A 24,860-nucleotide genomic window follows, 5' to 3' on the forward strand; every position below is an offset into this window, starting at 1 on the left:
TTTTACGCCACTGCGGTTGAGAACGACGAGATTTGGTCTTGACAGTGTGTACGCAAAGAAAGCTTGTCAAGATTCTCGACAAGCCTGACAAGGAACTCGTCGAGGAAAACGATGTTTCATTTGCGACAAGTTCCTCGGTCGTGTGTACGAGGCCTGACTTGGTATTTTGGACAGCTATTTTATCTAAGAGAAATTCCCAAAACATGGCCTGTTGGGGGTACTTGAGCTTGATAGCTTCCTAAAAAAAAAAATTGCAGCACCCTGCCAGTACTCCTCTCAACAGAGGCGGCTCTAGGCTTTGTGAGGCCTTAGGCAAAAGTTGCCATGGGCCCCCACTCACGCCCATGATGGGAAAAATTATTCGAGGACAAGAGCCTCTTCCCCACAACCCTGGCCGGTGGTTGTGGGGATCTGTGGGCAAGGGGCTTATTGGAATCTGGAAGCCCCCTTTAAAAAGGTGGCCCCTTGTGACGACCTTGACTGAGAGCATGCTGGGTCATTGACGTCACAAGGGGTGGTGTCACCGATATTCACTGGTTGTTAGGGATGCTGGCGGCCCCGCTCCTGAGTCAGGGCTCTTAACGCTGCCTGAGCACATCAGCGTTAAGGTCCCTCAAAACTGGGGAAATGCATTGGGCAAATGAGTGCGAGGCCTTAGGCGACTACCTAATTTGCCTAATTAAAGAGCCGCCTCTGCCTCTCCAGAGTCCTCAGTCCTGATGCAAACAATTGGCTGGCTCTTTGGATGAGTTATGCAATTTAATGTTTAAAAAGAAGCTTTATCTCACGACATTAGGAATTTATTCATGCACATTTGTCAACTTACACCCATAGACTTTAATATCGATCTGCTTTTCTTTTCCAGTCCCTGGTGTTGCTCATGGATTGGCCCGAAGCTACCAGTTTTGCCTGTTTGGTCGCAGGGTATTACCGGCTGCTAGTAGACTCTAAGAAAGGAATTTTCTACAGAGCTGCTGGCCATTTGCCTCCACCTCAGATTATCAAGGCAGGTATGACTTTCATCTCCTCCCTCGAATAACCACACCAGCTGTGCAAACTCAACACATGTATCTACCTTGTTCACTTGCGTATATATTAGTTGTACATTTTTTCAAATAGTTTACAGGAAAAAATTAGAATTTCCACCATGTGTAGACGAGAATCTGGTCATCTAGGGCAGGGGGGTCTCCAAACTTTCTAAGCATAGAGACAATTTTTGTGTCCTTCAGGTTTAGGGAGGGCCAGACTGTGGCCAGATGGAATAGAGAATGCTCTGGCATCTGTGTTCCATCATTGGTTTTAATGGGAGGAATAGTGCCCTATCATTGGTATTAATGGGAGGAATAGGGCCCTATTGTTATCAATGAGAAGATTAGTGCCCCATTGATGGTATCACTAGGGGAAATTGTGTTCCATCGTTGGGGTCAGTTGGTGGAATAGTGCCCCCAGGCCATAGTTTTGAGACCACTGATCTAAGGCAAGATTAGGCTTGGCAACATATGGGTCAATACACCCAAAACTGGATTAGCTCGAAATTGGGGTGACTGGTGGTAAGCAGAAGTTCACCTCTGATGATGATCCACCCAACCCAACTGATCTTCTGGTTTGTGACCTGGTAAAGTGGTCTTCTTTAAACATATTACGAGCTGGTTCCTGTAAGGACTGCGCAGGCGCAATCCTTGTCGACGGAAATCTCCGAACCTTGGCCGGCATCCAGGGCAACGTGGAATTTGAGGAAAGTGGCCAGTCGGCCTCCTGGCTCTTTTTTTAGCATCCTCCAATCCACGGGGATGTTAAAGAATGAGCCTGGATGCCGGCAGAGATTCAGAGATTTCCGTCGGCAAGGATTGTGCCTGCGCAGTCCTTACAGGAACCAGCTCCATAGGGGAACCTTAACAACAAGTCACCAGCATCAGCTTCCCTGGACACAGTGAGAGGAACTGATGTTGTTCCTCCCATTGTATGACGTCAGAAACAGGAAGTGACAAGGACTTTGTCATTTTTAGTTTCGGCTTCATGTAAGCAAGCCATCACCGGCATGTGAAAGCATCCTATCAAACCGATCCTGGTTTGAACAGATGTTTTGGAGGCCAGAGGAGAGATCTGGGGTCTAATAGACCCCAGATCTCTCCAAAAAGAGGACCTGTCATGGTTTATGCTACCACAAGGAATGTTGTCCCTCCCATTTTATGACGTCAGAAACAGGAAGTGACAACAACTGTCATTTTCAGTTTTGGTTTCATGTAAACAAGCCGTTACGGTGTTGTGAAAGCATCCTATCAAACCGATCCCGGTTTAAACAGATGTTTTCGAGGCTAGAGGAGAGATCTGGGGGTCTAATAGACCCCAGATCTCTCCAAAAAGAGGACTTGTCACAGTTTATGCTACCACAAGGGATGTTGTTCATCCATTGTGATAGCAATAAAGTTTATCCACAAAAAAAATTGAAGGTGCAGTTTAAAAAGAATGTAGTTAAATTTAGTTAAATAAATAATATTAAAAAAATGATGATAGCACCACACATGCCAAGTATCTACATGAACGTCAGAGCGAGAGCAATAATTCTAGTGTCAACTTCCTGTGTAACTGTAAACCTATAGGCCCGGATTCACAGACACTTACGCTGACGTATCCTGAGATACGCAGCGTAAGTGAACAGATGCGCCGTCGTATCTATGCGCCTGATTCTTAGTAGAAGATACGCCTGAAATGTGGCTCCATCCGACCGACATAAGTTTCCTACGCCGTCGTACCTTGGGCGCATATTTACGCTGGCCGCAAGGGGTGCTTCCATTGATTTACGCGTTGAATATGCAAATGACCAAGATACGCCGATTCACGAATGTACTTGCGCCCGTCGCTTGAGTATACGCCGTTTACGTAAGGCGTACGTCCGGCGTAAAGATAAACCACCAAATAGGAGGCGCAGCCAATGCAAAGGTATGGACGTCGGAACAGCCGTTGTATTTTACGTCGTTTATGTAAGTCGTACGTGAATGGGGCTGGGTGTAGGTTACGTTCACGTCGTTGCCATTGAGCCGTCGTATCTTAGGGCGTAAATTCGACGTGATTCTGCGCATGCGCCGTTCGTTCGGCCCTTCATTTACATGGGGTCATGCTTCATTTTAATACATCACGCCCACTTCCTTGCTACTTTGAATTAGGCGGGCTTACGCCGGCCAATTTACGCTACGCCGCCGCAACTTACGGAGCAAGTGCTTTGTGAATACTGGTCTTGCCTCTCTGTTTTACGTCGGCGTAGCGCATATGAGATGCGCTACGCCGGCCAAAAGATGCACCGCTCTACGTGAATCCGGGCCAATAAGTCTTTTAAAGTGTCTATGAAGATTTTTAGGTACTGTAGTTTAGTGCAGGCATATGTAATTTGTTTACTCAGTGTGACATCATCTTTTATGCACAAAAAAATTGATCTTATATTGTGTTTTTGTGCACTAAAACTTGTTAATGTGTATTCTTTCTGAAAATTTGTGTCGATAAACCACTATGCAAATATCATGCAATATAACAAATTGCAACAACCATTTTATTCTCCGGGGTCTCAGTTTAAAAAAAATATATATGTAATTTGAGCTGGGGGTTCTACGTAATTTTCTTGCAAAAAAATGCAGATTTTTACATATTAAGACAGAAATGTCAGAATTGGCCAGGACTGGGACTGGTTAAATCCCGAATCTAGCCTGTTTCCCCCAAAATAAGACCTACCCTGAAAATGAGACCTAGCGTTTTTTCCAGGAGGACTGCAATATAAGCCCTACCCCGAAAATAAGCCCTAGTTAAAAATACTAAATCCTAAAATCCACTCTATTACAGTAGTATATAATGTACAATATGTGTGTTTCTGTAATATAAATTGTGGGGAAGAGAGTTCGGGCGGGTCACAGAAGCGCAGAATGGCGCTATAACAAAGGTATTTGGCTCAATTATATTACAGGAACACACACATTGTACATTATATATTACTGTAATAGAGAGGATTGTAGGATTTTACAAGCATTTTAACACTGGGGATTCCTGACAGGCAGGGAGAGAGAGGGGGAGAGAAGACTGCACATTACATGGTAAGACCTACCCCAAAAATAAGCCCTACTGTGTCTTTTGTTGGCATAATTAATATAAGACCCGGGCTTATTTTCGGGGAAACACGGTAGGTTCTGTACACCAATCACCATCTCCGCCCTTTTTCCTGTTCCCTGTGTTTGAAAAAAATGTTAAAAAAATACGTAATGGAAAAGAGAAAAGTCCTGGAATTTGCACATCTCTGCAAAACCCCGTAAGAAGGTGTATGACAGCCTCACCCCCGGGCTCCAACCTTGCCATGATGGGTGTACCAAGTGAATAACACAAAAAACCTCCTGCGCTCTGGTGTTTCGCCAAACCGGGTACAGCAGTATAGTCTAACGGCAAAGTCTGAAGTCTTGCAGCCCTCCACAGAACAAAGGGTGTTCGTAAGGCTAAAACAAAAAGAAAAGAAAGGAGGGCGTTCCGACCTTGTGCAGTAAGTAAGCGCTTTTCAGACAGCTGGACTGGACCTCACGGCACCTGCCAGTAGAACCTCAGACATCTGAACGGCTGACGCGTTTCTGGGGCGTACCCCCTTCTTCGAAGCCTAGATGGTGCGTGATACCTCTCTCCTGCTGCGTGTCCTCCTTAATATAGGTATATGTGTGTGTGCACATGTGCAAGGGCGGCCCCCAGCGCTAATGGCCACTGATTGGCAGGCCCCACCCCTCTCTCAGGACCCCACCCATCCAAAATGCCACCCCATGAGAGCGAGCACAAGTGTGGTATAGAGAGGCATATTGTGTCAAGGTAATCCCTGCACGGCAGTGTCGCATTTTCTTTCTAGAGGCAGTTTTCAACTTGTAGGTCTCCAGGCCCCATAAGCAGGCCAATCTAAAGCCATATTCTACAGCCGGGGCACAGTGAAAGAGAAGAGCATAAAACACTTTTCTTATGGCAGAGCCGGTAAAAGGGAGATCTTACCCATGTTCCTGTTCAGGGGCGGACTGACCATTGAGGCACTGCCCGAGGGCCCCATGCCACTAGGGGGCCCCATCAGGGTTGCCAGGCTCAGTAAAACCAGGGACAGTATGTAAAAATCTGTGTTTTTTTTTACATCTGTCCCTGATATGTACGAAACCGACATGCTTTTGATGTGAAAATCCCGAGATTTTAGCTGCCCCGCCTCTGCACTACCTCCTGGCATGGTGGCCATCTGTAAGTCCGGGGGCCCCATAATCTTCTATTGCCCGGGGGCCCCATGAGTTGTCAATCCGCCCCTGTTCCTGTTGCTACACAGAGTGATAACACTAATGCGCACGGGGGGGATTAGGGTGTGCCTGGGCACACCCGCGGCACACCCTGTGCGCACGCCTATGCCTAGGAGGAGTGTTTTTTGGGGGGGTTGTGCTGGGGGTATTTAACCACTTAAGCCCCGGACCATTTCGCTGGCCAAAGACCAGAGCACTTTTTGCAGTGCCCCGAGAGTCCCAATGGTCAGTCCGCCCCTGGATGCCAGGCAGTTATTAGTTAGTAGGGGGTGGCTGTGTCCTCTATTTCATTCCGGGACATTGTATTGTCCCGGAATGAAGATGCCCGGGACCGAGGATAGACATGCCAATTGTGGGACAGTCCTGGGCAATCCGGGACACATGGGCACCCTAGCTCTTGATGACCTTGTCCCGGCACTGTATACAGCAAACCATGTGGTCTTCCTTCTACACGGTGCTTTTCTCATTGTATTAATGCAAAGTTTCAGGAGGCCAAAGTCAAGAGTCTGAGGTTTTCGGAAGTCATTTGGACACGTCACCAGAGCGGGTGTCCAGGGACTGTGGAAGACATCGAAGTTAGGTTTTTCTCTTCACATTAGCGCACAGTTGCAGGAAGCCAAGGCTTGGTAGTACCAGATTTTACGAATGACTCACGGCTAAGACCGATTCCCTGCATTAGTATCTGCATTACTGGATAACCATCCAACTGTGAAGAGCATTTCCACAGCGGAGAGCGAGCTTCTATGCGCTTAACGTCCCGGCTGTGTATGACCAGCACATCAAGGGCAGAAGATTTGTTTTCCCAGACGGCCGTCATAAAATCTTCTATTTCTAGTCTGCTCTGTACGAGAAGGGACATCTGTCTGATGGATGGCTGATAGGTAATTATACGTTTTCTTCATTTTTCTCTGTTCTTGACTCTTACGTTTTTATTTTTCAACAGTTTTTCTAATTTCAGTTTTTTTTATAAACTTTTTTTTTCAGTTTTTATTGCTTTATATCATCTTTAAAGCATAACTCTAGCTAGAAATGTTCTTTCCAACGCAGGTTCACCTCTTTTCTATCATCAAATATGTTTAATTAGGTTAAAAGTTGGGTCTACCTGTCCACTCCAGCCACTTGGCGCCCAAGGACCGTCATATGACGACCTGGGCTTTGTGGGGTTATATCCGAATGATGGGTGCAGCCAGTGGCGTATCTAGGGTATGACAGCCATGGCAAGTGCCATGGGCGCCATATGAAGGGGGTGCTGTTGAGTGGCTGGGCAGCAAGGCAATTACCAGGGTCTGAGGGTCTTTTCTTCCCTCCTCCCGAGCATAGGCAGGATCTCCTTTTCAGCACCTTTGCTAATGGACTATGGCAGCGCTATACCTGCTGCGTTCAGCCACAGCCCTCCCCTGTTCTCCAAGGGTCTCCCATTCCATCTGGTCGGATTGGCAGCGCACAAAGAAGGAGGAACATCAGTTTCTCCCCCTCCTCTGTGAAAATTAAGGCCTTAAGTGATGAAGATTTCATCACTTCCAGTATTGGTTCTGCATTTACCTGGCCTTGGGGGACAGAGGAGGGATCAAGGGTCTAATAAACCCCAGATTTCTCCATAAAGAGGGTATGTCACTACCCAAGGTATCACAAGGGATGATAAATATCGCTAGTTTTGTTAGCTGTTTTTTTTGTCAGGCCTCGTACACACGGACGGACAGTCCGCTGAAAATGGTCCGCCGGACCGTTTTCAGCGGACATGTCCGCCCGGAGATTTCTGTCTGATGGTTTCACACACCATCAGACAGAAATCTGCGCGTAAACAATACGCGGGGACGTGGCCGCGCCGTCGCCGCGACGATGACGCGGCGACATGGGCGGCCCTGGAAGTTTAAAGCTTCCACGCATGCGTCGAATCAGTACGACGCATGCAAGGGATGGCGGTCGCTCGGACGTGTCCGGTGAGTCTGTACAGACGACCGAACACGTCCGACGGACAGGTTTCTAGCGGACAGATTTGTTAGCAGGCTAAGAAATTTGTATCCCCTGGAAACTGTCCGATCCGCCGGACAATTGTCCGCTCGGGCCTACACACGACCGGATCTGTCCGCTGAAACTGGTCCGTCGGACCAGTTTCAGCGGATAGATCCGGTCGTGTGTACGGGGCCTCAAGGTTATCTGAAATATGTTTCGACAGGGGCGCAGTTTTAGTGCTTGCCATAGGCGCCATTTTTTTTTTCACAAGAAAAGGTGCCATTTTAACTAGATACGCCTCTGGGTGCAGCTACAGGCATCATTCAGATATCGGCATTTTTAGCCAGATTCCCTACAACGGGGATCCTCAAACTACGGCCCTTCAGCTGTTGTAGAACTACACATCCCATGAGGCATTGTAAAACTCTGACATTCACAGACATGACGAGGCATGATGGGAATTGTAGTGCCTGAACAACTGGAGGGCCAGGGGTTGAAGACCCATACCCTACACCATAAGAATGATCATAGCGGCTGTTCTTTTACTTTTTGCTATAATAAATATCCCCAAAAACATATAAAAAAACTTTTTTTTTCCCACAGTTTAGACCGATATGTATTTTTCTACATATTTTTGGTAAAAAAAACGCAAAAAGCTGTTATTGATCGGGTTTGCGCAAAAGTTATATCTACAAAATAGGGGACAGATTTATGTAATTTTTATTAATATTTTTTTTTTTTACTAGAAATGGCAGCGATTTTTATTGTGACTGCGACATTATGGTGGACACATCGGACACTTTTGACACCATTTTGGGACCATTGTCATTTTTACAGCGATCAGTGCTATAAAAATGCACTGATTACTGTAAAAATTACTCTGGCAGTGAAAGGGTTAACCACTAGGTGGCGCTGCAGGGGTTATGTGTTCCCTAGGGAGTGATTCTTACTGTTAGGGGGCATGGCTACACGCGACACGTCACTGATGACCGTTACCGATCGCGGGGAACAGTCATCAGTGACAGTGGCCCGGATTCAGATACAATTGCGTATCTATCGGCGGGCGTAACGTATCTCAGATACATTACACCGCCGTAACTTAGGGCGCAAGTTCCGTATTCAGAAAGAACTTGCGCCCTAAGTTACGGCGGCGTAGTGTAAATGTGTCGGCGTAAGCCCGCCTTATTCAAATGTGGATGATGTGGGCGTGTTTTATTTAAATTAATTGTGACCCCACGTATTTGACTTTTTTTACGAACAGCGCCGTCCGTGAACGTTTCCAAGTGCGCATGCTCCAAATTACGCCGCAAACCGTCAATGCTTTCGACGTGAACGTAACTTACGTACAGCCTTATTCGCGTAAAATACGACGCTGTTCGTGTGTTTCCGACGTCCATACTTAACATGACTTACCCCTGCTTTATGAGGGGTAACTTAACGCCGGAAAAAGCCTTACGCAAACAACGTAAAAAAAATGCGCCGGGCGGATGTACGTTTCTGAATCGGCGTATCTACCTAATTTGCATAATCGACGCGGAAGTCGAAATCAAATATTGCACCCTAAGATACGACGGCGTAGGAGACTTACGCCGCTCGTATCTAGGCAACATTGAGGCGTATCTGATTCTATGAATCAGACGCCGAGATGCGACGGCCCGCACTCAGAGTTACGACGGCGTATCTGGAGATACGCCGTCGTAACTGCTTTCTGAATCCGGGACAGTGTCACTAGGCAGAATAGGGGAATGCCTTGTTTACAAAGGCATTCCTCTGTTCTGCTCTTGCTGGCCACAATCGCGGGACTCCCGGGAACATCGAGTTCCCGGGACCCTCGGCCGCACTTGCGAGGCACGCGGCAGGCACGCGTCGGGCTGTGGTGGCAGATTGAAAGGTACGTACCTCTACGCCAACCTCCCTGCCCGTGCCATTCTGTCGACGTAAATAGTCGTGCGGCGGTCGGCAAGCGGTTAATCACTTCCCGCCCGGCCTATGGCCGATTTACGTCCGGGAAGTGGTTGTGAAATCCTGACAGGACGTCCATGGACGTCCTGCAGGATTTCATGTCGGCGCGCGCCCGTAGGGGTGCGCAGCGCGGCGATCGTGATGCGGGGTGTCAGTCTGACACCCTGCATCTCCGATCTCGGTAAAGAGCCTCCGGCGGAGACTCTTTACCACGTTATTAGCCGTGTCGAATCACGGCTGATCACGATGTAAACAGGAAGAGCCGTTGATGGCTCTTCCTCACTCGCGTCTGACAGACGCGAGTAGAGGAGAGCCGATCGGCGGCTCTCCTGACAGGGGGGGTTCGCGCTGATTGTTTATCAAAGCAGCCCCCCCTCGGATCGCTACATGGACCACCAGGGAAGCCACCAGGACCACCAGGGAAGCCACCAGGACCACCAGGGAAGCCCACCAAACAAAACAAAAAAGCATGAAAAAAATAAAAAAGTCTTAAAAAAAAAGATGCCAATCAGTGCCCACAAATGGGCACTGACTGGCAACATGGGTAGATCAGTGCTGCCCCACAATGTCCATCAGTGCCACCCCAAGTGTCCATCAGTGCCACCCCACAGTGTCCATCAGTGCCACCCCACAGTGCCCATCCATGCCCAGTGCCCACCTATCAGTGCCCATCTGTGCCACCCATAAGTATCCATCAGTGCCACCCATAAGTGCCGCCCATGAGTGCCCATCTGTGCCGCCTATGAGTGCCCAGTGCCGCCCATGAATGCCCATTAGTGCCGCCTATCTGTGCCCATCAGTGCCGCCTATCTGTGCCCATCAGTGCCGCCTATGTGTGCCCATCAGTGCCGCCTATGTGTGCCCATCAGTGCCGCATACCAGCGCCGCCAATCAGTGCCACCTCATCTGTGCCCGTCAGTACTACCTCATCGATGTCCATCAGTGCCATCTCATCGGTGCCCATCAGTGCCGCTATATCAGTGCCCGTAATTGAAAGAGAAAACTTATTTACAAAAAAATTAACAGAAAAAAATAAAAACTTAATTTTTTTTCAAAATTGTCGCTCTATTTTTGTATATAGCGCAAAAATAAAAACCGCAGAGGTGATCAAATACCACGAAAAGAAAGCTCTATTTGTGGGGAAAAAAGGACGCCAATTTTGTTTGGGAGCCACGTCGCACGACCGCGCAATTGCCATTCAAAGTGCGACAGTGCTGAAAGCTGAAAATTGGCTTGGGCGGGAAGGTGCGTAAGTGCCTGGTATGGAAGTGGTTAAAGCGGTGGTTCCCCCTAAAACAAATTTCTAACAATACATTCGTAAGACCCGTTACACTGCGGGTAGGCTGGCTTTTGTTTTGTTTATTTAGTACATACCTCGATATCGGCGTTTCGTCCCTTGGCGGTGGGCGTTCCTAGTTGATTGACGTTCCTCCGACGGGCGCATACTGCGCGTCACGACTTTCCGAAAGAACCCGAACGTCATTGTGCAGGCGCCGTATAGAGTCGGCTCTATACGGCGCCTGCGCAGCGACGTTCGGCTTCTTTCGGAAAGTCGTGACGTCACGTATGTGCCCGTCGGAGGAACGTCAATCAACTAGGAACGCCCACCGCCAAGGGACGAAACGCCGATATCGAGGTATGTACTAAATAAACAAAACAAAAGCCAGCCTACCCGCAGTGTAACGGGTCTTACGAATGTATTGTTAGAAATTTGTTTTATGGGGGAACCACCGCTTTAAACAGCAACGCTATGTGTTGAAGTGCTTTTTAGACAAATTTGGGGGCAGTAATATAAATAAATGGTGTATCGAAAGTAGGCTTTTCGCCTTAAGCAAGACATGTCCAATCAAACTATGAATAACTCGAGAAGACATTTGTGTTTACTGGTAACGATGACACTTACTGAAATAGAAAGCGCGTGACTAACAGACATATGGCCGTCTCATTATACACAAAACATACATCGCATTGGCAGCATTTCCTGCGGACAATCACAGCGTTAGTCAGCATAAGTCCATAATGACTTTAGGCAATGTGTCCAAGATACGGCTTATAAAGTAACATTTTGTAATAGTGGAGAATAAAATGATTTAGCAAGTGTTGTAGGATCAGAATTACCATTGCGACAACCAGCAAAGTTAAAAATAACCTAAACCTCGTGTCTCCTGGTGTTAAGAAGACAACACAAAATCCATATGACATCTAGTAAACAGCTTTAAGTACTGGAAAGACTTCACTACTGGCAAGATTCTGGGGCAGAAGCTAATGAGATGTCAATTACAATAGAAAGTCCACTTCCCGCTCCTACAAATTAATGACTGGAGTATGAGGCCCCGTACACACGACAGAGTTTCTCGGCAGAATTCACCGAGAAACTCGGTCAAAACCCGGATTCTGCCGAGAAACTCTGTCGTCTGTACAGTTTTGGCTCGATGGAGCCGCCGAGGAGCTCGACGAGAAAATAGAGAACATGTTCTCTATTTTCTCGTTGTTCTATGGGAGAAGGCGGCCCGCCGAGCTCCTCGGCGGCTTCATCCCAGAACTCGACGAGGAACTCGACGTGCTTGCTTATGTGTGTACGGGGCCTTAGAGTCTCACGGGATGCCAAGCTGATTGCTAAAGTTGGGATAGTTAAAGCTTATCTTATGCCGCGTACACACGATCATTTTTCGGCATGAAGAAAACGTTGTTTTTCAAAAACGCCACTTAAAATGATCGTGTGTGGGCTACACATCATTTTTCGGGTTCTGAAAAACAAAAAAATTCAAACATGCTGCATTTTTAACCACTTAAGCCCCGGACCAAAATGCAGCTAAAGGGCCTTGCCCCTTTTTGCGATTCGGCGCTGCGTCGCTTTAACTGACAATTGCGCGGTCGTGCGACGTGGCTCCCAAACAAAATTGACGTCTTTTTTTCCCCACAAATAGAGCTTTCTTTTGGTGGTATTTGATCACCTCTGCGGTTTTTATTTTTTGCGCTATAAACAAAAATAGAGCGACAGTTTTGAAAAAAATTCAATATTTTTTACTTTTTGCTATAATAAATATCCCCCCAAAATATATAAAAAAAAACATTTTTTCCCTCAGTTGAGGCCGATACGTATTCTTCTACATATTTTTGGTAAAAAAAAATCGCAATAAGCGTTTATCGGTTGGTTTGCGCAAAATTTATAGCGTTTACAAAATAGGGGATAGTTTTATTGCATTTTTATAAAAAAAAATGTTTTACTACTAATGGCGGCGATCAGGGATTTTTTTCGTGACTGCGACATTATGGCGGACACTTCGGACAATTTTGACACATTTTTGGGACCATTGTCATTTTCAGAGCAAAAAAGGCATTTAAATTGCATTGTTTATTGTGAAAATGACAGTTGCAGTTTGGGAGTTAACCACAGGGGGCGCTGTAGGAGTTAGGGTTCACCTAGTGTGTGTTTACAACTGTAGGGGGGTGTGGCTGTAGGTCTGATGTCATCGATTGTGTCCCCCTATAAAAGGGATCACTCGATCGATGCAGCTGCCACAGTGAAGCCGTGTTTACATACGGCTCTCCCCGTTCTTCAGCTCCGGGGAGCGATCGCGATGAAGCGGCTATAAACGAATAGCCGCGCCATCATCCCGATCGCTCCCCGCGGGAATCCGACCGCCGCATGTAGCGGGGGGGGGGTCCCGATCGGACCCCCGACCCACGTCTAGGCAGGGACGTACAGGTACGCCAATGTGCCTGTACGTGCCATTCTGCCGACGTATATGTACATGCGGCGGTCGGGAAGTGGTTAATGACTAGAGTTTTAGGCCCGGATTCACAAAGGATTTACGACGGCGTATCTCCAGATACGCCGTCGTAAGTCCGAATGTGAGGCGTCGTATCTGTGCGCCTGATTCAAAGAATCAGATACGGCAGAATTTCTCCGACAGGAGGAAGAGGCGGGTAACAGGGTCAAGCCATGGTCAAATACAGGAGGTCAGGCTAGGAACAGGTAGCAGTAGCAAAGTCCGTGATCAGACACTGGAGAAAGCAGCAAAGTCGGTAAAGCAAGCCAGGGGGTCAAACCATGAGAGCAGATCAGACCGGTCAGGAACAAGCCGGGTCACAACAGGGAATCCAAGGATTAGATGCAAAGGTACAGGAACACAGGGAAGCTGACAACAATCCAGCAATGTGATGGGCTCAGCAGCAGTCTTATATAGTCCATTAAGTGGCAGCATCTGCGTATTTTGCGTATGTACGTACACCAATTAGAGCCTTCGCGCATGCGCGTTCATGCGTTAGCACCGTTGCGGACCTGCGTACACCCGTTCGCACTTCTTGCACTAGTGCGCATGGCAATGTGCCGGAAACGTCAATTTCCAGTACTGGCGCTATTGCCAGTTCTCCTACGGTCATTTCCCTGACAATGTTCTCAGTCTGCTTGTCTTTAGCAAACTGTTTGCAGGCTTTCTTGTGCATCATCTTTAGAAGAGGCTTTCTTCTGGGATGACAGCCATGCAGACCAATTTGACGCAGTGTGCTGCGTATGGTGTCATGGTCTTACCTCTTTGCAGGCTTCTCATCACTGACATGTGCTGGCGGCCATCTTGCTTCATGGGGTTCTTGTAACCTGCCTCACTCTGCGGCTCCTCCTTCCTACTGGGAGGAGCTGGCTGCTCTGCATATATATATGACGGCAGCTGCAGTATTTCTTCGCTTGGGCCTCTTGTCTGTTACCCCTTCTGTGATCGTGCTGCTTGTTCCTGGTTACCGACCCGGCTACGGACGTTCCTTCTGGTTCCTGATCCCCGGCTTCGTTTCACCCCGTCTCTGGCTACAGACTCCAGCTTGGCTGACGTTCTTCCCTGGCTATCGACCCTGGCTCTGTTGGACGACTCTTCTGGCGGTTACGAACGCCAGCGTGGACTTTGACCTTGCTGTTTGGTTTTCAATAAAGATCCTCTTATTCATTTATCTGTTTTTTACATCTGATTCATGCTTCCATGACATATGGTCTGAGCACTGATAGGCTGACCCCCCACCCCTTCAACCTCTGCAGCAATGCTGGGCGCACTCATACGTCTATTTCCCAAAGACAACCTCTGGATAAGACGCTGAGTACGTGCTCTCATTTTCTTTGGTGGACCATGGCAAGGCCTGTTCTGAGTGGAACGCGTCCTGTTATACCGCTGGATGGTCTTGGCCACCGTGCTGTATCTCAGTTTCAGAATCTTGGCAATTTTCTTATAGCCTAGGCCAGTGATGGTGAACCTTGGCACCCCAGATGTTTTGGAACTACATTTCCCATGATGCTCAGCTACTCTGAAGAGTGCATGAGCATCATGGGAAATGTAGTTCCAAAACATCTGGGGGTGCCAAGGTTCACCATCACTGGCCTAGGCCATCTTCTTGTAGAGCAACAATTCTTTTTTTCAGATCCTCAGAGAGTTATTTGCCATGAGGTGCCATGTTGAACTTCCAGTGACCAGTATGAGAGAGTAACACCAAATTTACCACACCTGCTCCTCATTCACACCTGAGACCTTGGAGGGAAAATGACTAAATTGTCCCAATTTGGAAATTTTCACTTAGGGGTGTACTCGCTTTTGTTGCCAGCGGTTTAGACATTAATGGCTGTGTGTTGAGTTATTTTGAGGGGACAGCAAATTTACACCGTTATACAAGCTGTACACTCACTACACAACATTGTAGCAAAGTGTCATTTCTTCAGTGTTGTCAAGAATAAAATATTTACAAAAATGTGAGGGGTGTACTAACTTTTGTGAGATACTGGCCCGAATTCGGAAAGAATAGTCTAAGGCCCCATACACACGATAGAATCCATCCGCTGAAAAATCCCAGCGAATGGGTTTCAGCGGATAGATCCTATGGTGTGTACACTCCAGCGGATCTGTTTCCGCGGATATTTCTCCCCTGGGATGGATTCCAGCAGATCGAATATTTGCTGACATGCTATCAAATCTATCCGCTGGAATCCATCCCAACGGATGGATCCGCTGGTCTGTATAGACTCACCGGATCCATCCGTCCGAAGGGATCCCCCGCATGCGTCGTAATGATTCGACGCATGCGTGGAATTCCTTATATGACAGTGTCGCGCACGTCGCCACGTCATAATCGCGGCGACGGCGCTACACGTCATCGCCAGAGGATTTCGGCGCGGATTTCGATTCGATGGTGAGTACACTCCATCGCATGGAGTATCCGCGGATAAATCCTCTCGTGTGTATGGGGCCTTAGTTGTAGGCGGGCGTAGCTTAGCTGAGATACACTACGCCGCCGTAACTTAGGGCGCAAGTTCCGTATTCAGAAAGAACTTGCGCCCTACGTTACGGTGGCGTAGTGTAAATGTGTCGGCGTAAGCCCGCCTAATTCAAATTTGGCTGGTAGTGGGCGTGTTGTATGTTAATCTATCGTGACCCCACGTAATTGACGCTCTTTACGAACGGCGCATGCGCCGTTCGTGGACGTATCCCAGTGCGCATGCTCCAAATCACGTCGCAAATAGTCAATGCTTTCGACGTGAACGTAACTTACGCAAAGCCCTATTCGCGAACGTTTTACGCAAACGGCGGAAAATTTGACGCTGTCCCGACGTCCATACTTAACATTGCGTACGCCTCATATAGCAGGGGTAACTTTACGCCGGTCCGACGCCTTACGTAAACGACGCATATAGATACGCCGGGCGCAACTACATTTGTAAATCGGCGTATCTACCTAATTTGCATATTCTAAGCGGAAATCTACGGAAGCGCCACCTAGCGCTTCCATAGATACGACGATGTAAGAGACTTACGCCGGCCGTATCTTAGTAAAATTCTGGCGTATCTTGCTTTCTGAATACAGAAAGAAGATACGCCGGCGCTTCCTAGAACTTACACTGCGTATCTATCGATACGCAGACGTAAATTCTATCTGAATCCGGGCCACTGTGTGTATATATATATATTATGCATTTGTATATCTATATATAATAAGGCCCTGCTATTCGAGAATATCATCAAAAGGGACAACTTAAAAACTTTTGCTATAAAAATATTTTCTTCTACATTGACTTTTCAAATAGGCATTCGTATTGTAGAAAAATTATTAAAAGTGTCAATAATTTTACAAATTTACGTCTTCCTTGTAGATCACATCAGTCTGCCCACAGTGTCACGCATGTCAGCTTCTGCTAAGGCACCAACCTCCGCCTTCGCCGGAAAGGGCTCAACTCATGAGCCCCACACCCCACCAGAGAACCCGGAGTCTATCAGTCTGTGCTACCTCCATCTACGGGACAAGAAGGGGAGAGATGTCAACCAGAATGTTGTTGCAGAGGAGGCCAGACCAAGAACAAAATCTGATCCCACACCCAAGGGGGCATCCTGCCAACCTGGATCGCCGGGTGAACCGGATCCGCCCGAAGTCTGCAGGTCCCGTTCCTTCACTATGGACAGCCAGGTGAACTTGGAGGGCACCCAATTCTACTGTGACTCCTGCAAAGCCAAACTGAAGAATCGGTCTGGGGGAGGTGGGATGGATGTGAAGTGTGTGAATTCATGTGGGTCATCCACCTGTAGAGACAATTCAGTAGACCTCATATCCTTGCCACCTCCAGAAAACAAGAAACATAAGGGGGAACAAGAGGGTAGACGTAAAGGAGAGGGCTTGGCAGTTGATCGGGACGTAGGTGAGACTGCAACCTTTTTGCCTTCTGCTGCACCCCCACCACCGGGATTTGGAGACAACAGTTCTGATGAGGAGGACCAAAAGCGGACCATTGAAAAGGGCCATGAAAAGGGCAGGGAACATAAAAAAGCAAATGTCAACCCTGTATTTGGCTATGAAGAGTTACCAGTCACTTTAATCGACAGCGTCCAGACAAGGACAGTCAGAGATCATGCAAGGGAGCTGGATGATGCTCTAGTGTCCACCCTTCAAGCTCTGGAGGCTCTTGCTGCTTCTGAGGATTATCCCAGCGCTGCACCTCAGTCCACAGCAGGTAGGTTGAAATGTGTTAAAGTATCTCTAATGCCAAAAGTGTTTTTAGTTTTTGATACAGTAGGGAATGATTACAACCCATGACATGTTTTATTGCTGTCTGTCATTTAGGTGAATTACCTTGACTTCCTATGCTGTAGAAACAACAGGAAGTAACGAAAAAATCGAAAAATGCCCTCTTTGACATCTGTCTCCGTATAAAGTGCCCCCAATGCAAGATTTCCCCTCTATTTTTGTTCCAATGTCAATTCATAATTTTTCAATTTGGCCTTGCACTATGAGTGAGAAAAGCTGCTTCAGAGGTTGCCAGGGGTTCCTTGAGCTGTGGAAAATTGACCTCCCATTTGTTGGTGTCTGCATAGTTATAGATTCTTCCCACTGACCAACAATGTAAGGGACATTCTTCCCACTGGCCACCAATGTTAGGGGCATTCTTCCCACTGGCCACCAATGTAAGGGGCATTCTTCTCACTGATCACCAATGTAAGGGACATTCTTCTCACTGATCACCAATGTAAGGGACATTCTTCCCACTGGCCACCAATGTAAGGGGCATTCTTCTCACTGATCACCAATGTAAGGGACATTCTTCCCACTGGCCACCGATGTAAGGGACATTCCTCCCACTGGCCACCAATGTAAGGGACATTCTTCCCACTGGCCACCAATGTAAGGAGCATTCTTCTCACTGGCCACAAATGTAGGGGACATTTTTCCCACTGGCCACCGATGTAAGGGACATTCCTCCCACTGGCCACTGATGTAAAGGACATTCTTCCCATTGGCCACCAATGTAAGGGACATTCTTCCCACTGGCCACCAATGTAAGAGACATTCTTCCCACTGATGACCAATGTAAGGGGCATTCCCCCCACTGATCACCAATGTAAGGGGCATTCCCCCCACTGGCCACCAATGTAAAGGACATTCTTCCTACTGGCCACCAATGTAAGAGACATTCTTCCCACTGGCCATCATTGTAAGTGACATTCTTAACACTGGCAATTTTTTGCCTGAGCCCCAATGAATTGACTTTAGCAGGGGTACTCCAAGACCTAACAATTATTTCAAAGGTTCCTCTGGGACAGGAAGCTTGAGAAAGATTGATTACAATTTTTTAGGAGCTTTCGTAATATTGTTTTTATACAGATGTTAGCGAAGTTTCTCTAAACAGGTCAATTATATGTCAGATGACTTCTTTTTACACCTAATCTGTTGACATATTGGTCACATGGGGGGGTCACAAATTATTTCTGATGCAACAGGAAATAAAGGGAAATCTCTCCAAAGTGAATGAAATCCACATCTTTGAAAGTTGTCACAACGGGTGACCCTATTGGAGGATTTGCCAGAATTTGCAGAGGGTTTAACTGTTCCCTACTCTATCCTATTGTACCAGTCTTTTTTACATAACTACGGTAAATATATTTCTGTTTTGCAGGCCTCATTGTCCTTGCTGCTATCACTCCAGATTCCTCGCTGGATTCCGGCCATGAAACTAACTCTTCAGAGCTAACCGATGTATCAGAAATGGTTACTGCCTTAAAGCAACATCACAACACTGCCTACTTCCTGGCCCACCACCTCAACAAGGAAAGTCTAATTTCCCGGAAGGACCTTCCTTTCAGAATACAGACTTGCGCTGCTCAGGCTGTCCTTGCTTCTCCTTACTCTTTGGGCAGAGAAACTAGCCCTTTACTAAAACCTGCTCTGTTACAACAAAGTTTCACCGGTACCAGCCTACAACAAGCGTCTGTCCCTTCAAGCCCAAAATGCAACTTAAATAATGGTGTGTCCATACTTACATCCCCTAAAAAACCTGATAAACCTACAGAAGGCACAAGTGCAACCGCTCCCACAGAACCATCAAAGATTAAACAGAATCTGCCAAAGAGGAGTTCCAACACGGCCACAGATTCAACAGAAGACTCTTCAGGTGCAGGTTTTATATCCGCAAATCCAATTGTCCAGAGGACTTTATCAGCCATGTTGAATGATAGAGATAGCGAGAAAGAAAAAAAATCCTTAGATAGCCCATGTGGGTGTAGACTATCACCAGGAGAGCCCTCTGCAGTCAACTTAGATAAACCTGTAACCCATGAAGTTCTTAATTTGTCCCCAACAGATGATGAGAGACTGCATGCTAAAGCTTGCTCGGTCATGAGCCTTGAAGAAAAACACTTAAGCCACAAGAGGCCAGATAAGAGAGAAATAACAAAAACTCATGTTGATGATGTAGCTTTGAAAAACGTTAGTAAAAGAAAGCAGGAAGATGTTGAGAAAGATGAGAAAAAGGAACACGTTCCATCAATTCCAAACATCTTCATGCTTAATACAGACAATGCGAAAGTCAAGGTCAAATCTGAAACGGATAAAGCGGTAGCCCCAACTATCCCTGAAAAAGTGCCTGCCCCAGTTGAGCTGGACGAATGTGCTAAACCTAGGAACCGAGGACCTTTAAAGTTACGAAAACTGTTTTCCGCCACATTTCCCACGAGAATGAGACGTGAAACCGATGAACGGCAAGCCCAGCTGCGCAAAGTTAAGCAGTATGAGATGGAGTTCCTTGAAGAACTGCTTAGACCACAGGGCAAAATAGGCGGGCCGCGTCAAGAAATCCTTTACCCCCTGGTGCCTAGACCTTGCTCATGTCAGGTGCGTAGCAGTCCTCTTCAAAAAGTGCCAGGTATGTCTCGTGAGCAACGACGTAGCTGTGATTGTAAACGTATAACAAGAGGTATCCATGTACCACCCAGCAGTTCTGTAGAGCCCGAACCAAGGAACAGGCCAAGAGGGCGGGGCACAGGTCACCCACGACTCGTGCGTTCCTCCAGTCTGGAGTCAAGGGGATCTGAGAAGTTAACTTCTTGTCTTTCGACCGGTAAAACGCTAGCAGAAAGTGACGTTCATTCTTCAAATCTGCCTCAAAAGCTTAGCGCAAGTGAAGTTAAAAAAAAAGAAGTGCCCTGTAACCCGCCCAGTGCTAAACCGCAAAAGAAAGAGGTGGAGCCTCCTGTGTTTAAAAGCAAAACGACAGATTTGATGGGGAACCGAGAGGAGAGAAAGTCTTTGGTGACTCTACCGGTAGAGGAAGAAGTATTTGCCGTCCAATCAAAATTGCCTGCAGAGGAAAACATAATTCCAGGGGAGAAATGTTGCTCCATCCGCCACTGCTTCAACTGTCGACGGTGCTCCTCAGCTGATGAGAGCAGTGACAGGGATGAATTATCATACTCCATTCCCATGCAGATTCTTCCAGGAATAAACTTAAATTCAGAGACCACTCCACTGTTAAGCCAGACCCTTCAAGTACTAGACGCCAGTGTGTGCAGTGCCCATGAAGATAATCAGACACAAGAGATTGATCTTCGCACAGCTACCTTTGAGGGCAGTCTGGCCAAGGTGAATGCTCTGCATGGGCGTTCCTATTCCCTTCCCGATGGGTTCATGTCCGTGCAACATGATACCAGCGAACTCCTTACCGTGCTGCGCCAATGCGTCGTCAGCACCGAGACTGGAGAGCCCAAGCTAGACTCCATGCATCTCAGCCAACGCAAACAAGAGTTGACCATGCGATTTAAGGAGTTCCGGGCTTCCTGTAGAAGAATGGCGGGCGTAGATAAAAACCCAGAGCACATGCTCACCGCAGTGACTTGCAGCTTTCAGGTCCTCTGCAGTCTGATCGAGACTTTTGTAAAACTGGTTTTTTTGATCCGTTCCGAAAGCCAGCGCCAAGAGCTCTTGGCAAAAGTAGAAGAAGTGGTGAGAAATTATACTTTCTTGCTCCGGGCAGCGGAAGAATCTAGTACACGGACAGTTGCCCAGTGTAATACCGTGGTGGGACAGTTAGCCAAGCAGTCTGCCACTGTAGCCACGGCAGTTAGTACTTTTTCTCGTTCGATCAAATCTTTGATGAGCAAACAGTAAGTGAATGCACGGTTGAAGTGCGTGTCTGGGCAAAGTGAAAAAAAAAAAAAACATTTATGGTACATATCTCCAATAAGTACACATTTCCCCATGTTTTATCCCTTTAAAAATGCTATAAGGGTCAGAAAAATACTGGTTGATTTGCCGGAACTCCAATGGGTTCCTAATTCCTGTTTTGAGCTGACAACACCCTCACTGCTGCATTGAAATCCCAACCAGTGTTGTCACCCCCTTCTCAGTTCTCTTCTACTCAACTACAGAGCACCTCCTTCTCTCCTCATCCATGAAAGGAGGCATTCCGTAGTTTTTACTCCAATGAAAAAAGAAAGACATCCAAGAGGTGCTGGGACTTGGATATGAGTTTATACGAAGTAGTGAGAGGGCAAAAACTTTTGAAGAGCCCATTGACTCAGGTTAGGCTGCTCACGACAGACAAGATTACTCTACAGTGGGCAACCCAGCAGGTTATCAGAAAAAAACGTTCACACATGGAAGGAGCTCCAGACCCAAAGATAAAGAGTCCAATACATTTCTTTGGTATTGTGGTAAAAGACAGCCAACGAGTTTGGCCCACAGAATTTCAGTTCCTCCGGTGCAGTGGTCACCAACCTTTCGGACCTCACCTACCAATAAACTCACAATTTTGAATCACACAGACCACTAACATGAATTGTACATGCCTTATACACACAATGCTCTGGCTCTTTGCCCCCCTCCCCTGAATCACACTGCTGCCTTATACACACAATGTTCCAGCTTTCCTTCCCCCTCCGCCCCGAAACACACTACTGCCTTTTACACACAATGCTCCGGCTCTCTGCCCCCCCCCCCCCTGCGCTGCATCACACTGCTGCCTTACACAGACTCATCACTGGATCCCACCTCCTTATCCAGCCAAGTGTTTAAGCTCCGTGCTCCCTCCCACAGTCTGTGATAAGCACTGTCATTGGAAGTCCCCTCCTTCTTCATCTCCCACTCTCTGCACTACTCCCGGTGCCTCCCTCATAGGAGCCAAATGTACAGAGGAGGCATTGATGTGCGCCGACAGCGTTGACTGTTTGCATGCACTGAGAAGAACACTGGAAACAACATTGGGCAATATACATACTCCACAATGTTGATACCCCTGGGGACCACCAAATCTTTCTTGTGGATCATCAGTGGTCCACGAACCACTGGTTGGCGACCGCTGCTCTGGTGTATCCTCGGGTGCGGGTCCGGTCTGCAGCTGTCAGTGATACAAAGAAGAAGAAAAAGAGAAGAATACGAAAAAGAGGATGTACGACACTGAATACTTTTACTTTTATTGATATAATATGTCAAAACAACAACAGAGCTCTAAACAGGGAACAGCAGTTAACGTGTTTCACGCAATCCAGGGGTCAAGGGAACTCCCTCTTTATCAGGGCTTCAAAAAAAAAAGTATAATTTCTACAGGATACTATGTTTTCTTGTAGCCCTGATGAAGAGGGAGTTCCTTTGACCCCCCCCCAAAAAATATTGTCTGTCTTTTAGCACAATACCATTAGATGAAAATTACACTCTTTTATCTTTTGGCCTGCCGCTCCTGTCATGTATTCACATTTAGTGGAAAAAATGTAGTTGCGCTATAAAAAATTAAAAAACTATAACAAGTGACAAAAAATATTAATTGAAGCAATGACAGCTGTGTGAATCATGTGTTCAGTGAAGTCCAAAGATAAAACACAATTGAAATTAATTCTTCAGTGGTTAAAATTATAATTCAAATGTTGAAAAAATCCACCACCAAAAGTGAAGACACCACAAGGAATGCAGGCTTACCAGATGGCAAGCAAAGATGGCTTGCGGCTGTTAACCCCAGCCCGGGCCTTTAGTCATGGACTGCAGCACACATCAGTGGAAATGGATCCTCAAGGCACAGATGTCACCAGATACATGGGATACCCAAAAAAATAATGGGACTCACAATAGTGAAATACCGTAATATAAAGTGTAAAATTGAATGAAATAAAAACACTTACAAAAGATCGATCACATAGAAGCATAAAATGTATAGCCAGCCAGCTTAAACTAACTCCCGTCCGCTCGGACTGTCACGCAAAACGTCAGCACGTCTCCTCTCCCGACGCGCGTTTCGTCACACAAATGACGTCGTCTGGGGCACATTTTATTCTGTCGTTTTGGGTAGGGCTGACCACACAGCTTTGGATTTCAATGCAACAAGGGCAGCGTTGTCAGCTCACTACAAAAGCCTAGAAGCTCCCTGGACTTCTTGCAAGATCAACGGTATTTTAGGTACTTGCAGTCATTTTAGAGACGAAACATGGGAAATGTGCACATAGTGGACAAAATGTTCTAAATACGTTTTTATTTTATTTTTATTTTGCCTAGACACTTTCAATTTGTTCAGATCAATTTTTTTTGTGTTAGGGAAGTTATTATTCCCATAACTCTCTTAATATTAGCCTGCCAGCCTTAACGTGCGAATGGGAAAAAATAAAAATGTTTTTAGGAGCAGAATATCAAGGTGGTGTATTAAATAATGATAGACTGTGGAGCAGAACTGTTGACTCACTAAGTTCCTCTGGTGAATACGTTTCTATGATAGTCATCAATGCCTTCACATGTATAAAATCAAATAATACTATTAATTGCCTCTGTACATAGCTACCAGTCCCACTGTGACATGCTTTCGTCTTGCCTTTCACCTTCAGAAAGCTATAGATTTATATAACTGAAACAATGCTACAAAAAAAAAAAATAGGAGGAGAAGGTGATTGGAGGAACAACATTCTGTATTGTACTGGATGTCTGCATAGACCAAAGAATCTGCGAGAAAGGCAAAAATATACTACTTGTGTATTTATTCAATATAATTGTAGCTTAGCAAATCGGAATTTAAATTCTATTATATCCTATTACCAGAAATTATTTATAATAAATGGTGTGCAGAGTACATTTCAATTGGATCAATTTGTACCCACAACATTCTTTTCACTATCTCGTACGGTAAGCTGAAGGTATCTCAGAATTGAGAAAAAATAATTCATAGACTAGACCAGGGCAATAAACCTGTTGGTATAGTATTTTCTACTTTGAGTGGCTTTCTGTGAAGTTTTCTGTGGAGTTAAATCTGTCAAATACTGGTAATGAAATGCCTTCAGATCAGGACAAACTAGTTGACTACTACACTTGCCTGTGAAGGTTCTCGTTTCTCCAGGTCATGGTATGTCTAGTAGTAGTTGGTCACAGTCAACTGGACTTGATCTGTAATGTTGAAGATGTAACTTCTTATTTAAGGCCTAACCCAAAGTTACTCCTAAACCTCCCTCTCCCTTGAAGATCATGCCTCAGGGTTAGGTTACGAGTGGTGGTGGTCCTTAGAGGACCAGAAGATCAAGCTGAGAAGGCAGAGTGAAGACCCATAGACCCAACGTTTCAACTACACCTCTGTCTCCTCTTGAAGATCATGCCCCAGAATTGGGCTACGAGTGGTGGTGGTCCTCAGAGGACCAGAAGGTCAAGCTGAGAAGGCAGAATGAAGACCCATAGACCCAACGTTTCAACTAAACCTCTCTTTCCCCTTTAGGATCATACACTAGGATTGTAATATGGATGGTGGCGGTCCTCAGAGGTCCAGAAAGTCAAGCTGAGGAAGCAAAGTGAAGGCCCATAAACCCAAAGTTTCAACTAAACCTCTCTCCTCCTTGAGGATAATGCACTAGGATTGGAATATGGATGGTGGCGCTCCTCAGAGGTCCAGAAAGT

At 46.5% G+C, this 24,860-nt stretch overlaps 1 protein-coding gene across 1 annotated transcript in view; it reads left to right on the forward strand.

The window, feature by feature from the left end:
• The window catches only part of FRMPD3 (FERM and PDZ domain containing 3), a 166,435-nt gene extending 142,244 nt beyond the window's left edge, over positions 1-24,191 (forward strand). The window contains exons 14-16 of the mRNA XM_040322776.1: positions 866-1,010; positions 16,333-17,184; positions 18,625-24,191. Of these exons, the coding sequence (XP_040178710.1) occupies positions 866-1,010; positions 16,333-17,184; positions 18,625-21,110 (3,483 nt within the window). The 3' untranslated portion in view covers positions 21,111-24,191. The remainder of the gene's footprint in view (positions 1-865; positions 1,011-16,332; positions 17,185-18,624) is intronic.
• Positions 24,192-24,860: the final 669 nt, after the last annotated feature.

Source organism: Rana temporaria, chromosome 9, assembly GCF_905171775.1.
Source record: "Rana temporaria chromosome 9, aRanTem1.1, whole genome shotgun sequence".
Lineage (NCBI taxonomy): Eukaryota > Metazoa > Chordata > Amphibia > Anura > Ranidae > Rana > Rana temporaria.